The sequence below is a fragment of the Chamaea fasciata genome, unplaced genomic scaffold, assembly GCF_029207755.1.
Source record: "Chamaea fasciata isolate MVZ Bird 193981 ecotype frontalis unplaced genomic scaffold, bChaFas1.0.hap1 SCAF_10, whole genome shotgun sequence".
Lineage (NCBI taxonomy): Eukaryota > Metazoa > Chordata > Aves > Passeriformes > Sylviidae > Chamaea > Chamaea fasciata.
Genome location: NW_027094095.1, coordinates 24,276,283 through 24,291,847, shown reverse-complemented (window position 1 = coordinate 24,291,847; position 15,565 = coordinate 24,276,283). Strand labels below are relative to the sequence as shown.

Sequence of the window (15,565 nt, the reverse complement as noted above, 5' to 3'; positions counted from 1 at the left end):
GGCCATGAACACTCACAGCCTGGGGAAGAAAACTCAGGGAGTTTTCCAGGGGAAGAAACAATGAAGGTCCAAAAGGGAAAGTGGAGTTGCTGCAGAGCTGCAAGTGGAGAAAAGTGAAAAGAGACAGTATTGTTTTGATCATTTTAAGGGCCTGGGACAAGGCCAGAACAATCTGTTAGCACCAGGAGAATCTACAGCCCTGGTGCTGGAGGACTCCAGAAGAAGATCTCAGCATGAAAAAGCAGGTACAAGGGTCTTCTGAGAGCCACAGCATTCTGGGGAGGCTGCCAGGGGGAACAGGGCCTTGGATTGGCCTTGTGGACATTTGAGACTGCTGAAACTGCAGCTGGGTGCTAAAGGACACTTGGAAAGCTGTCAAACATTTGCAGAGAGCCTCTGGAGACTTGGCTTAATGCTTTGGATGTCCAGGTGATGGCAGTGGGGCCACAAGAGTTCAGGCCATCAACATAACCCACCTACACTGAAGAATTTCCATCCCATACCACAACCATGGACACAGCAGGCGGTGGAATTTGTTTTCTGGGTCTTGGGAAATTCTCCACTCACTTTAAACACCTAAGCAGAAGAAAGCGAGGATCTTCCTCACTGATTTAACTCACATTGCTGGAATTCACTGCAGAAAAAGTGGTTTACTGAGCAGGTGAAATTTAGGTGGCAAATGGGTACTTTGCCCCAGCATATGACCTTTCAGCAGCTGCTTTCCCTAGTAGTGCCTGTGTTTGTTCACATAGGAAGAGGAGTACAGGCCCATCTGTCCCTGTGTGTTCCTGCAGCACTTAGTGATGACAGATGAAATGTAGCAGTAATGCCAAAAAAAAAAAAAAAAAAAAGCATTTCAAGCTTCCAAACACATGATAGATGAGAAAATCATGGCAAGAACCCAGCAAGTGTTGCAGAGTAATGCAATCTGCCTGGATCCCATCTGACCACACATGTCTGGAGGATGAATGTATATCTGGAAGCATTTAATACAGCTGTCTTACAAATACGTTGCAATACTTATTTAATTTACAGGCTGCTTCCAGTGTAAAATCCCAGCAGAGTTTAGATGGAAATTGCTGGTGCCATCTGACAGTGAGTTTTCCCGGAGAGCGGGGTGGGTCCTGCGCAGGGACTGCATCCCCGGTGCTGTGAGCCAGCGGCTCTTCCTGCTGGTCCTGCTGCTTCCACCATGCCTGGCAGCATCCAAAAAAGTGCCACCACCGCACTGAGACAGACAGACACCCTTCACGTGATCGGGACGTGGCCGCACAGCGCCGGTGATAACCTGTGGGGAAAGGAAAACCTGCAGGAGTAGGTGGCACCTTTGCCCTGCTACTGTCGGAAAACCAATCCGCAAGGAGAAAAATCCGAGACGTTTTTAACTGAAACAAAGACTTTACTTGTTGCACCTCGTACAGCCACTCCCATGAGCTCTTGCTGAAAGAGTTATCTGAAGGTCTGAATCGCACAGTCCAAGGTCAGCCTAACATTTTTGCAATTACCCTTTCTGCAGAAAGTAGGTAATGTTTGAAGAAGGAGGTAAACTTCCTGCAGCTGGTCCTTGGCTGTTTTTATTGCAGTGAACCGTGACCAGGTCTTTTTATTAATACTATATCTCTAATACCTAGGAGGGGAAAGGTAACTGCAGGGAATTGCTCTGAGGAATCACATTCTGGGGAGATCTGGCTCGCTCTGGCACTGGGGCACAGTAGCTCCAGAAGTCCTGCTGCAGCCTCAGCCTTGCTCTCCTGTTGAGAAGCAGGGCAGCCATGGGAGATCTGTGATGCAGGACATGAGATAATGCAGGATATGGGATGTGGGATGCAGGATGTGGGATGCAGGCAAGCTGGCCTGGCGTGGAGAGCTGGCCTGGCACGCAGTGCTGGCTCTTGTGGCTCAGGGAAATTGTGAGCTAGGCTGCCATGTATGGGCTGTCATTTAGCAGAGTGTCTCCAGTTCCTGGGCTTGGGAGGTGCCAGCACCAAGGAGAGATTTGTAAGCAGATTTTATGCTGGGTTTGGGTGGCTGCAGGGGGAAACCAGGCTCTGCTCCCTTCTCATGCAAAGAAGCCACAAGCACAACTCTGACAGGACAGTGAGAATGCTGCAGAGTGTCTTCCCTTTCCCTCTTCAGATATGAAGAGGCAGGTTTTCAGTGAATCCTGAAAGCCATGAGGAAGACAATGAACAAGATGAAGACAGGAGCAGTCAGACTTTTCCATCCTAGGGCCAGGAACTTTCATGTGTTAGATGGTCCAGTTGGGGCAACAGCAGTGCAGCTTTTCCTGTACCCCAAATTCAGTCCACTCACAAAACCCAAACAAAACCAAACCTTCCCCAGCCTTCTACCACATCCATTACCTCCTCTGGGCTTCTGGAGTATTCAGCAAAACCAGTCACCAACTTTTAAAACCTCTGCAGACTCCCCAGATAACCTGTGCCAGGGCTTGAGAAATCTTAGGGAGTGCTTGATGTTGTGTAATCCATATCTACCCAGATGCAATTTAGCAGCTGCCGTTTATTTACCTGAGGACTGTTATGTCAAGTTCACCGAGCATGATCCCCTTTAACCTGCTTTCTTTCAGCAGGTACACCATGATTTCAGCCTTTGCTCTTGCTCATTAGATGCTTGTCCTTTAGTCTTTCATGCTGGAATGCCAAGGTTCATCCACTCCTTTTTAGATGGTATTTTTTTTCAAATCTTGTCTTTATAAGAAAATTGCATCCAATACAGAGATGTATGTAATTTACTTCTGGTAACTTCAGTTATTTTGATTAAAAATTTTCTCATTTTGCACTTTAGAGTATGTAAGCTTGGAGTAGATGCAGTTGCTTTCATACTTAAATCTCCAAGCAGGGTTGAAGGACACTGTCTCATTTCATCTGCTGAAAGAGACAGAAGTGGAAAATTTTTTAGAAATACTTGTGTTTATGCATCCAAGTAAGACGTTTGCTGTGATTGCAAACAGCAGGGTATTTTTGATTCATATTACCTTTTCTGTCTCTCCATGTACAGAATATCCACTGGAGAGATTGCTGCCCATCAGTCATTTTTCCTCTTGGTTTTGTGCAATGCCTGTGCCTGTTCTTGTGCTCATGGACTCAGATCCCATTCACTGCAGCAGTTTTTCAATTTACCAAGATAATTTTGTATCCTGACATGGCCCTCCAAAGAGCTTGTGGTGTCTCATAGTTTCATAACTTCTGACATTTTGATAAACATTCTCTGTCTCTCTCCATTGCATAATTCTGATTTCAACTCGAGAGCTGCATCTCTTGTCTGAAGAGGGGACAGGCAGCTGGAGCAAGTGGATTTTCTCCTGGGCTGTCCAAGCACATCCCTGCAAACCAGACTCTGCAGGTGAAGGCTGTATGAAGTCAGCTGCTGTCTAACTGCACAGCAGCCTTCTCACAGTCCTGGAACTGCAGCTGACATCACTGTGATGATAATTGCAACAGCAGCTTTTGGGATTTCAGTTTGATGTGTGATATTTTACTCCAATAATGATTCCTGCAGAGGCAGAGGACAGCTCACTAGTGTCCTCCAGTGTACGAACTCTACTAATTTTATCAGCTTAAGAATATAAAATAATACTAAAAAAAGAAGGGATCCCCACCCCCTCAGACATACTTTCTAACTATCAGAACTATGACTGATTATTGGACCCCTGTTAAAGAGCTGCCCATGGAAGGAGATGCTGTGCTGGCTGGAGACCCACAGGCAGTTTCCTGGCCTGTCCAGGGTGGTCTCTTGCTGCTCATGGAGTTCCTCTCCATATTCCATTTCTAAAGGGGTTTTACACAGCATTTGTGATGAAGCAGGCAAGCACCAACAATATAAACAACACAGCTGTTGCTGCAGGAAAAAATTATTGGTTTATTAAGACAAAAATTACAGAATATTTTGCAGTTTGGGCACGATTTCAGAGCCCAACCTGGAATCAGTGCTTTCAACAAAACAGAGACCCACTGAGTGTGAGAAGTGAGACAGAGGTCTGTCACAGGCTGTCCCCACTGCAGGAGAGGAGGGCTGACCTCTAGGCACTGAGGAAGGTGCTGATGACAGAGCAGGGCTGGAGATGGTCACAGATTTGGCCAGGGCACGAGTGTGAAGGCAGGATTTGGTAAGAAGGAAGCTGGCAGGACCTGTAGAGGTTCCCAGACCAGGCCAGGCCAGCCCTTATGGCAGTGCAAAGGGACAGAGAGCGTGGCCATGCCCGGCTGCTCTCAGATCAGAGCCCTGGAGCAGAGGGCAGTGGGTCTGTGCAATGTCATCCCAGCCTGGGCCTAGCCTGGAAAGGGCTTTCAGCTGGTGGACAGAGCACTGAAATCAGGAATTCCCATCCCCAAACCCTGCCCTGCACTTCTGCCCCAGGGGAAACGCTGTCCCATCATCCGCTTGGTCCCTCCCCCTGGTGAAGGCAACATGTTTTCCAGTATCAGCGGATTTTCTTTAAATACAGGGGAATCCCGTTCTTGGAGCGAAGGATGATCCGAGTGATTTTGAGGGGAGGCGCGGCAGGATCGGGCAAGAGTTCGAAGCGCAGCAGGGTCAGCGCCAGCGCCACCTTCATCTCGTTCATGGCAAACTGCTGCCCGATGCAGTTCCTGCGGAGAAACGGAGCAGCTGAGCCAACTCCACCCCTGTGGAGTCAGCACAGGGCAAAGGGAAGGACTGGGAGGAGGGGTGAAGGGGTGCATGAAGGGGCAGGAGGGTGGGGTGAAGGGGTGAATGAAAGGGCAGGAGGGTGGGGTGCAGTCTCTGCGTTGATGAGAGGAGAGCAGGTGAGCTCAGAACGCTGCAGGCTCCCTGCAGGATGCCAACAGGAAGTTCCACAGCTTTGGGACCCAGTTCCCTGCCCCCAGAAGGGGCTTGGCAATGCTGCCTTCCCATTTCGCCTACTGGTATCAGAACCCCTCTGTTGCACAAACACTTATATGCTCATTTAACTATTTAACTATGTAATTCTGCAGGGCCAGGACTGCAGGTGGTGGTGTCTGCCCACTACTCCTTCAGTGTTCAATTCCCTTTACCTCATTCCAGCAGAAAAAGGCAGAAAGGCATGAGAGTGCCTGCCAGAGACATTCTCCGGGGAAAAACGCAAAGGGTCAAACACCTGGAAATGAAGAAAATGCAACAAGAAAAAGCAATTATTTAAAGAACACTTTAAATTATTTAAAGACTGGTATCTTGAGAAATGTGACACCCCTAAATTTCTGAAGAACCCCATGGTAGAGAGAGAATTCTTCTCTCCTGTCAACAGGTGAAGGGGACATGGAAAGAGTTATATCACATACGGAAAAAAATATTAGGAGATCAAAACAAAACTCACCAAAGGATCTTTCCATACTGCAGGGTTTCTGTGAATGAGGTAAATGCTTATTGCAATGACGCTGCCTGGAAAACAATTGATGAGGAGAAAAGGGCTCAGTGACAAACAAACAAGTCAACATCTGCACAGCCCTGGCTGAACATCTGTGCCAGTGAGGACACAGCTGGTGCCTGAGAGCAGGGGTTTGTGCAGCAGGAGTGGGATTTACAGACCTTCAGGCAAGGTGCGTCCGTCGGGGAAGGTGATGGGTTTGCTGAGCTGCCGGGACACGCCGGGCACTGGGGGGTAAAGGCGCAGGCTCTCCTTGATGCACATGGTGCTGTAAGTCATCTTGCCCAGGTCTTCCCTGTTGGGACAGGCAGGCTGAGCTCTACACTCCCCCCACCATGCCCAGCCACAGACTACTGGAGGCTGGGGATGCCAGGACATCCTGAACAGCCACTGAACAAGCTCAAGTGCAAAGTGACAGTGAGAAGTGAAAAGCACATCTGTGATGTCCTGTGGTGAGGAAACAGGAGAGAGCAAAGAGCAGTGCTGGTGGCCCAGGACTTGGGATGGCATCCAGAATGTCCCTTCCAGGGTGGCAGACTTATCTGAAGGATCTGCTCCATCCTGTGAAGTCCCTGTGCATGCAGCAACCTTTAGCATCCCAGCTTTTGAGCCTTGAAGACGTCCCTCACTTAGAAATGGCAGTGATAGGAAAAGAGTTACCAGCAGAGGAAATGGTGCAACCTTACCACTGGATTGTGTCCCGGTCCCCCAGGATGCCCTGGATCTCCTCCCTGCACTGTTGCTGGTGCTCAGGGTGCATTGCCAGGCAGTATAAGAGCCAGGAGATGCCACTGGCTGTCGTGTCATGGCCCTCAAACATGAACGTGTCCACCTCAGCACGCAGGTCCTCATCAGACAGTGCAGCTCCATTCTCATCCTAACAGTCCAGAGACACTCTCAGTGGCCCATATATATAACATATATATATATATATAACATATATATATATATACGGTTATATTACAGTAACACACACAAATATATTAAAATATGTAAATATCCCAGTAGGGGCCATTATATTCTTTCAGCTATTGCAAAAGGGGCATGATGATGCCTGTGGGATACCTGTAAACAAAATCAATGTCAGTTTACACTGAATTCAGAGCCCCTTTCCCTTCACTTTAAAATCTCTTTATCCCTCATATTAAACCACTAGGACTACAAAATCCCTCTGCATTTTGTATCCCCAAAAAGGTGCCTTCAACTGGGAGGGACAGGGCTAATTTTTTTTAATGGCTTGTGCAGTCCTGAGGGTCTCTGGTGGTTTGTGGCACCCTTGCAAAGGCTTTTGCACTCTGTGCCCTGCCATACACACACTCCTTGCCACTCACCCTGGCACACAGCAGAATATCCAAGAAGTCCAAATGTCTCTTCTTCTGGATCTTTTCAAATTCCCGTTCATCTTTAAGGGATTCCTTTCGCTCGTGGATCACCTTGTCTGGGGGAGAAAGGGTTAAAGGTTCAGCAGAGTCAGGAGATGCCAAGCTGCAAAACTGTCCTTGCTTTGAATGCAAACCTCACCAAGGAAGTGAGCACTGCTCAGTCCATGATGCATTTGACCTGTGCTTCTGCATTACAGGCACTTTGGTTTTTTCAGCAGCATGGCAACAAATGCCATGGATACTGTCATCCTTTTCTGCAAACGTCTTTGTTCACCATGAACTTCTCACCTACTTCACACACCCCTTGTGCATTAAAATCACACCTGGCTTGAAATGGAAAATCATTCCTTGCACTGGTGTTGCCTGCAGTGCTCATCCCAGTCTACAGGAGCATTTCCAGAGGGAAATTCCTCCATTAGTCCAGTTTAATTACCCAGGAGCTGGAGACCCCTTTGCTTCATGCCTGGATCAGGTCACTACTGCAAGCTGATGCCCTGCTTGGATCTCAGCTCTAAGCCTCTGGGCTGGATCACTGCACAGGCCAGGAGATGACCTGACTGCCTCTGTCCCAAGTTTTGGGAGAGGATGACAGCAGGGAATACCTGTGTGGTCATGAGCAATCCTGCAGGCCTTCCTGAACCGAAATCCATGGGGGCTGAGCCAGTAAATGATGTCATTGTGGTAGGGGAAGATGCGGAGGCGCTGGTGCACCATGTGGCAGAGGTCGTAGACAGCCTGGATGTAGGTGTTCTTCCTGGGGAGAGGGGAATAGGAAGCTTGTAAATTTGGGAGCACAGTGACCAGCAATTTGCCCACTTCCCTTCTGAACTGCAAACTTCCTGCCAGGGTTTGGGGCAGCCAGCACTGACCTGTCAGTCTGGCAGTTGCTGTCACAACTGAAGGCACATTTCATGATGCTGTCAAGAGTCATCAAGCTGACATGCTCAAAGAGCTCCACTGGCTTCCCATCTGCTGTCAGCTTTTCCCACTTATCCTAGGGCACAAAGGAGACAGAAATGAGAAGACAAGGGTTAACTCTGCATGATCTGCAGTCACCCCCTGGTTAAACGAGTGCTCAGATAGAGATTCATCCCAGAGAAAAAGAAAAAAAAAAGGGGGGGGGGGGGGATCTCTTAGTTGCCAGCAAAAACCCAGAGAAGAGAAGCCAAGAGTGGGATAGATAATAGGAGATTTGCCTCAGGCAGCTGCTATTGTTGGATCCTGGTGGTGGTGAGCCCTGCTACGCCTTATCCTGAGGCAATGGCACCCTGGAGAAGCCCAGGAGAGGTGCATTTCTGGGTGATGGGGAGTTACCTATGTCTTTCTCAGGATGCAGTGTATTTTTCTGTACAGGAGCAGCATATGCTGGCATTTGGCTTCACCAGGTGTGTTCCTGAGCACATTTGAGCTTGGTGCCCAAGATGCAAGCCTCGGAGCAAGGTTTTTTCTGTGTCACACGATCTCTGTGCCAGTGTTTTGCCAGCAAGTAATACAGGAGCTCTTGCTCAACTCTTCGCATAGGGGATCCCCAAAGAAACTATAAATCCTGTCTCTATTCCCCAGCAGACATGAAGTGATGACGAATCCTCTGTCCCCTCGTGGCTTTAAGGAACGAGTGGACTTAAAAGCTGAGAAAGTGAGGGGAGGGCGGAGCATGGTCAAATCTGAGCTCCACGGCACCAAACCAGGCTTATGGGGACAGATGCACGTCCGTAGCACGTGCAACGATTGCCACCTGGTGGCACGGGCTCACACAGCTGGCGTTCTGCACAAGGAATTTCAAACTCCCGGGCACTTCTCAGCCTTGCAAAAGCTGTCCTGGCTCTCCAGCCCCCGGCTCCTGGCTGTTCCCTGGTCCAGAAGGAGGAATCCAGCCAGGATCTATTTGAAGCTGCTGAGCAGGTTGGAGTGAGGGAGGTGAAGGAATAGATCCAGCATCCAAACTCCTCCAGTTCACATGCACAAAGCCTGGTGCCCTTCTCCTGTAATTCCTACTGGTTTCTATCCTGCCCAGCACCAGTGGATTGAAGAATAACACATTTTCACTGTTTATGAGGCATGGCAGGATTGAAGTCCAGTCATGGGTATGTTGACAAAAAACATTACCCTTTAGCCCTAGGTCACAGTTTAGCTCTTCGCCAACCTTTATTTTTGGCAGATTTATTGTGAACATTTATTTACCTAAATCCTTTACTTAGACAAATACCTTATAAAAAGTGGCCATTGGATCTGAGCTCATGCACAGTTTGGGGATGGCAGTAATATTAATCCTAAAATCTCAGCCAGAGATCCCAAGGCAGTACCAGAACACTGTCATTGCAGGGAGGCTCAGCCTGCAAGGGTTGATAAACTTCCAAGGGATGCTCATCCCTTCCAGCTCAAGGGCAGGGATTTGGGGTGGCCCAGAAAGATTGACCACCAGGACATACCTTACAATTACCAGATAAAGAAAACCCTGCTCCAGCATTTACCTCCTAACCAGACAGGATGGGGAAAAGAAAACGGGAGAGAGAGGAGCATCATGAGTCCTACCAGCATCACGTTTGTAGACTCTGCCATCAGGCCCACGTACGGCTTCAAGACGTCGTAGTGAAACCCTGGAGTCAGGAGTTTTCGGTGTTGGTGCCATTTGGGTCCATGTAAGATCAGCAACCCTTTCCCTGGGGAAACACAGGCAAAGCATGTTTTGCTTGGCACAAGCAGGATCTCTCAGCTGCCTGCAGACACAGCCTCAGCCTGCACAGGGTGTGGTTAAATCTGCCATCTGAGCTGCTGTGAGAGGGTATTTCCAAATGCTGCCATCAGCCCCAGGGCTCCTGGAGCTGAGCAAAGCCGTGCTCATCAAAATGGCACAATGGTGTGTCTGAAAAGAAACACCAACACTACTGGAAAAGAAAATTTCAGAACAGCAGAAATATTTTTCACCAGTCCTCCAATGAATTTAAGATTCTCCTAACACCAGCCTTTGCTATTTATGGACATATTTATGTTATGTCTGAACTTTACTTCCTTGAAAACAAATAGAACTACATAGCACCTTTTCCAGTAAATGTAATAATTTCAGGAAGCTTTTAGCTACAACTCTATCAAGGAACAGGTACAGTGCTATTTATAGCGTGGTTTTGACTAACTTCAGAATCATTCCTCCCAGGCAAAGCCCTGGGAATACATACCAATCCATGGGACAAGGTGTTTATAGCTGATGTTATCCTTAGGATCTGTTAAAAAAAAAAAACAAAAAACAAACAAACAAAAACAAACAAACAAAAAAACACAACATAAAGAAAGAGAAAATAAAATGGTAAATATTTCAATAGCATGAATACAGGTTTGCAGTTGAAAGCTCCCTCTGGGCTCTCACTTATGGTTGGGTATGAAGCAAAATCAGTGGCATCCCTGCAGAACTCCCAGTAATTCAACACTAAACAACTTAGTCTCTGCCAAGTGCAATAAACATATATAAAAGCAGATGCTCACACTGGAAAAAATAAGAATAATGGTAGTCCAAAGTCTGTGCAGTGTGACAAATGATTAACCCTCTCAGACACCACGGTTCAGCAACTTTTCTCCTTGATGCACTAAAGATACTTCTCTGCACTAGGAGCCAGAACCTAGAAAAAAGCTCCCAGGTGTCTTCTTGCTGGGATCAGGCACTGAGTAGTTAAACTTTCAAGTAGCACATGAAGAAGTCTGATTTTCCAGCAATGGATTTGGAGCCAGGTCAGCCCTGAAGCCCTGTGCCTTTAGTACCCAGGGCACAGCATGAAGGAGGGGTATCTCTCCATGCCTTTAGATGATTTGTGCAAGAAAACCTCTGTGTGAAACCCTGCCCTTCTGTAAATTTTGAGGCTGGCACAGGAAATCTGCAGGCTGGTATTGCTGCTCCCCAGCTGAAGCCATAATCTCTCACCTCCTCTGCTCAACAGCACCTTGGCATAGTTGGGATCAGTGATAACCAGGAATGCTGAGAAACTCCCAAACCACATAGGGTGAGCATGTGGGTACTTCTGTGCCCAGACCTCTGCCTTGTCCAGCACCTCTTCCTCCTTGAGAAACTAGTTGAGAAGAAAAAAGAGAAAGAATACACAGATTTGGAGGGGAAAAAAAAAATCTCCCAATACATTGTTGTAAAAGTTCAATGTCTTTCTGAGCACAAAACCAGGTAAGGCCAAAAAAGGTGGTTTTCCTCTGTGTTTGCAGAGCATGGGAAGTAGAGATGTTTGCTACTTTTAAAGTTCCTGTAAAATAATTCTTCCTTATCACTTGACCTTAAGCTAGAGAACATCCTTAGGCACCGTGGTGGTGCCTATCAGCTCATATGTGTTATCTGCTCTTTTTCCATGGCTACCCCATGGAAGACTCAGATTTGCCCCAGACAGCATCTGCATCTTGTGGCATGCAACTACAATCTCACTTGAACATGGCTGAGCAATTAGCACCCCACCGCTGGGGGAAAATACAGCAGCCAACAGCATCACTGCTGGGTCTGCCCCATTGCAGCCGTGGGAAACCACAGCCCCCTCCAGATATTTAGGTGGAGAAGGCCAGTGTCCAGGAAAAATTCAACATAACTACTCCAAATGGATTGTAGAGAGAAAGGAATGCTGCTTAATAACATTACATTTAGAATACATTGATTCCTGGGAATTGAATTTTAAAGGCAATGAAGAGCTGGCACTCCTAGAAAGATTTATCTCCTGTCCTTGGAAGCTGCAATCTGAGGAGCAACATGAGCACCAGCTTTCATATCAGCAGCAATGGCAGGTTCACTCCAAAGTAATCACTGCTTTATTGCTTTTATAGCCTATATTGTTATGTACAGACAATAGACAAAGAATAAGTGGAAAGATCCACAATCACAGGCAGAGAAAAAAAATCACAGAGACAAAGCCATGTAAAATTCTTTTTTCTTTGAAGAGAAACTACTCTGGGCCAATATGCAGGGGGAAGAATTTTGGCAAGCCACATCTGACATAGCTGCTGCTGCTTTGACTTGAAGCTTGAAGGTTAATTAAATCAGCATACTGGTGCAGAAATCAGCCTCAAAGTGACCCTATTGACTGCATCAAGTGAATATTTGCTCAGTTGCTTTAGTGCTGAGTTATCTCAGCTTTTAGTCTGGCTGGTGTTTCTCAACCCAGGACACGGCTGGTAGTCAAATGATCACCCACATCAAATAATCAGCCACGTGTGGTCTTGGAGAGGGTGCTCATGAGTCATGGAGTGTCTGCCAGGGGAATGTCCAGGTTCAGCTCCAAGACTCAGCCCCCCTTCCTCACAAGCCGGGGGTCCCTGCAGCACATCCCACGTGACTCCCACATTCAGCAGAATTATGAACTACAATCAGTTATTTCTTGTTACAGAAAGCTCAACTTCACTTACTCAAGTTCAAGATGTTGAATAAATAGAACCATCAATTTCTCTGATTTCAGGAATCAAGTTCTGGGGCAAAAGGAGGCAGCCCTCCTCAGCACTCAACTCTTCAGCAAATGCCAGCAGAAACAGGGCTTGGCATAGTGCCTTTAGCTAAGTGACACATGAACATGTGAAAGCCCTTTGGATACAACTGCCTGTGCTTGTCCTGTCATGAATCACAAAAAACATAATGGGAGTAACTGGGAGATGCTGAGCAAGTCTTGCTGGCAGAAGTCCTAATCCTAGAAGCCTTTGCATCCAACCTTGTTTTGGAGCACCATCCTTGGCTTGCGCTATCGAGAACCATCTCTGTGCAGGCAGAGGGTTGGACGGGTTTATTTCAGAGGAGAGGTTACCCTCAAGGTGAGTAACCTGCGGCACCAAGCACTCCTGGAGCAGAGGGTGCAAAGTGTTCCTCTGTGAGCTGCAGAGGAATAGAAAGCTCTCATGCCTTAATTAGGGCTCCAGCTACCCGGCTCTGCATGAAAGACCATTACTTCTACTTCCCTTGGGAGCTTGAACAGAAAAGTATAAACCCCACTTGGGTCTAAGAAAGAAAGGTAATTGCCTGATCTCCTGCTGAAATGCACGCTTTGAAATAGATCCAACACTAAAAAGCATCTGGGAAGAGGCTTAAGGGCACTTTTAATGACTACACACTGATAGCAAATTAAAGAGAAAACACAGGAGCTGAAATCGGAGCATGAAAGTGTGCTGCATGCAGCCAGAGCCTGGCTGGCTCCTCCCCACACGGGGCAGAAGTGGACAAAGGGCTGCCGAGGGACTGACACCCTCCCTGGGCCAGCAGGGCAGTGACCCTGCTCTCCTCTGCTGCCCACCAACCCCGGCCATGGGGAGTCAGTTTGGTCAGCTCAGGGCTGGCACTCTGGGTTTTAACTTAGTCGTGCTGCTGCAGTGAGACTGAATAGCTCTACATAAGCTCTTCCTGATATTTTAATGTTATTTCTACTGAGTGATTTGGATAAGCAGAGACTAATACCCAGAGAATGCCTTAAAACAAAGCGATGTTTTCCCAGGAGATCCACCCAGAGCATGACAAATACGTTTGATATTCTAAACTGGCCTGGATCAAACCTGGGAAACAATCAGGTAAATCAGCAGAACAGGAAATGCCAGTGCTCTCCCTCTGCTCACAGGTCCTCCTCCAGGTGTGGGCAAACTTTGTGTTCAGTGTGTGTCAGAGCATTGCCGGTTTCTTTGCTGACTCGGAGAACTGTTAGGCTTTGGGGAATTCAGCAGCATCAATCAGCAAATTATCAAATCTTCAAAAAAGGAATTCTCAAAAAAAGTTTGTCTGAGTTAAAAGTTGAACAACCTAGGCATGATGACAGCAAGCACTTGGCACAAATGATCAAATTTCCGCCAGGACAAACAGTCATATCTAACAAACAGGAGAATATACTTTATTTAATCGCAGTTTTAAAGTCTAACTGGAAGTGTAGCAAAGCCCTGAACTGGCCCATCTTCATGCTTACATTGCCAAAAGACTCCTTGTCCCGTCCAGCACAGCAAAACTGGCGCTGCCACAGCACAGAGACAAGCCCTGTGAGGTCTCTTGATTTCCCAGACATTTTACAGGGTGCCAGTTTTTAATGTGCCACAGAGGCGGCCACGGCAGGACATCAGCGGAGCCCAGCAGAGGGCAAGGTGATTCTAAGTGGCATTCAGCACGTATGGAAAAGCCGTTTGCATCAGGCAAGCTCAGTTACACCTCCTGAGGCTGCTGCTGAGGTGTGAAAATCTGTTTGCCAAGGCAGCCATGGTGATCTGTGTGGGCAAGTGCATACCTCGGGGAATAGTCATCCCTACCACCAGACAAGGCTCGCCTATGTAAGTGGGCTTAGTTAGTCATGACCTTAATGCAATGAAGACCCACAGCCCGTGCACTGGATGCAATGCCTGTGTTGTGTTTTGTGGCTGAAATGTGGCCCAGAATTGCCTGGTTCACCTGGCCGTGAGGCCGATGTAAGCCGGCAGGGGAAAGTGCCTTCGGATGCCGAGAGCAGCGAGCATCAGCCCAGCGCCGTCGGGAGAGCGGCAGCGGCCCTGCCCTTGCTGTCAGAGGAGCAGAGAAGTGACATCGGAGCCTGCCCCGGGACAGAGCAGCGCGGCTGTGCTGCCTCCAGCACCGCTGCCGGCTCACACCGCGGGATGACCTTGCCCATACCACACTGTGTTACCGCTCTCTGCTTGCGAGCCAGCCACCACCCTTTTCCACCGTGCATTCAGTCTGCAGCAGCCTGCGGGAGCTCTGCGTGAGCCATGCTCTCGCTAAGCATCACAGACAGGGAAAGCACATTGATCCGGCTGGGAAAAGGGATGCCCGGCTCTCACCTACCAAGCAATTCTCGCGGACCACGGGGACAAGTCCCACCAGCATCATTCCCACACGCCCCTCGGGAAAGGAAGCTGCTCCCCGCACTCCCCCCGCTCCCGGCAGCGCAGACCCGGCTCTCCCCCACCTCGTGGACGTGGCCGAAGAGCCAGTGGGTCGGGTGCCCGGGGAAGTCGGCCAGCGCCCGGAGCAGCTCCCGCCGCCGGTGGAACAGCTGGATGGCTTTCAGCAGCACGCAGGTCAGGCAGAAGACGGCGGCCAGGTGCAGCACCCTGGAGACATCCACGCCCAGCCACAGGAGCTTCATCGTCCCGGTGAGAGCCACCAGCCGCTGCCTCCGGTGTCCCCCAGCGCCCCGGCGGCACCGGCCGCGGCAGCCAATGCGAGGCGGAGAGGCAGGTCCAGAGTCCGAGCGGCTGCCAAATCACGGCAGCGCTTGTTGGGAGGGAAGGGAAAGGAAGGGGAGCATCGCGCGGGAACGCTTCGCTCGCCGCCGCACCGGCTGGGAGTTGCTGCCCGCCCCGAGTCCCCGCCGCCGGCACCGGCTGGCTCCGCGCCGGGCCCTCAGGCTGAAGAGAAAGACCGCACCATGGGATTCCTCCTCCCGAGGTCTTCATCACATATTCCTGCCTCACGAGGTTACACCCTCATCTCCACCCACACTCATCCCGCATCCCGGCTGACAGCTCCCGCTCTCCTTCCCTGTCTCCCTCCCGGCTGCTGACGCTGTGAGCCGCATCCCGGGACAGCATCTCCCGGCAGCGAGCGCGGGGAATCCCGCACCGCGCCGGGCTGGCGATGCCGCGCGTCAGCCGAGGGCCGGGTACCGCGGCCGCTTTGGCACGGCCGTTGCACGGTTTGGTGGCAAGTAGAGGGGAAGCAGCTGCCGGGCAACAGCGCTTCCATGCCACCACTATCTCTGCGAGCAGCAGCCCCCGCCGAGCCTGGTGGGCGAGGGGTCGGAGCGCAGCCACGGCGGGCAGCAGCGACCGGGCCGAGTCCCCCGGCGTCTCCCCGCCCCCTTCC

The 15,565-nt window shown here is 49.5% G+C and overlaps 1 protein-coding gene across 1 annotated transcript; it reads right to left on the bottom strand.

Moving 5' to 3' along the window:
* Positions 1-3,855: 3,855 nt before the first annotated feature.
* LOC136294733 (cytochrome P450 4B1-like) lies at positions 3,856-14,874 on the bottom strand. Its single transcript, XM_066192770.1, has 12 exons — positions 14,667-14,874; positions 10,679-10,823; positions 9,942-9,986; positions 9,301-9,428; positions 7,638-7,762; positions 7,371-7,522; positions 6,718-6,824; positions 6,073-6,263; positions 5,548-5,681; positions 5,336-5,400; positions 5,037-5,119; positions 3,856-4,610 (listed from the first exon to the last, which is right to left on the bottom strand). Exons 1-12 carry the CDS (start codon positions 14,844-14,846, stop codon positions 4,442-4,444), a joined length of 1,524 nt encoding a protein of 507 aa, XP_066048867.1. The 5' UTR covers positions 14,847-14,874; the 3' UTR covers positions 3,856-4,441.
* Between the last annotated feature and the right edge of the window lie 691 nt (positions 14,875-15,565).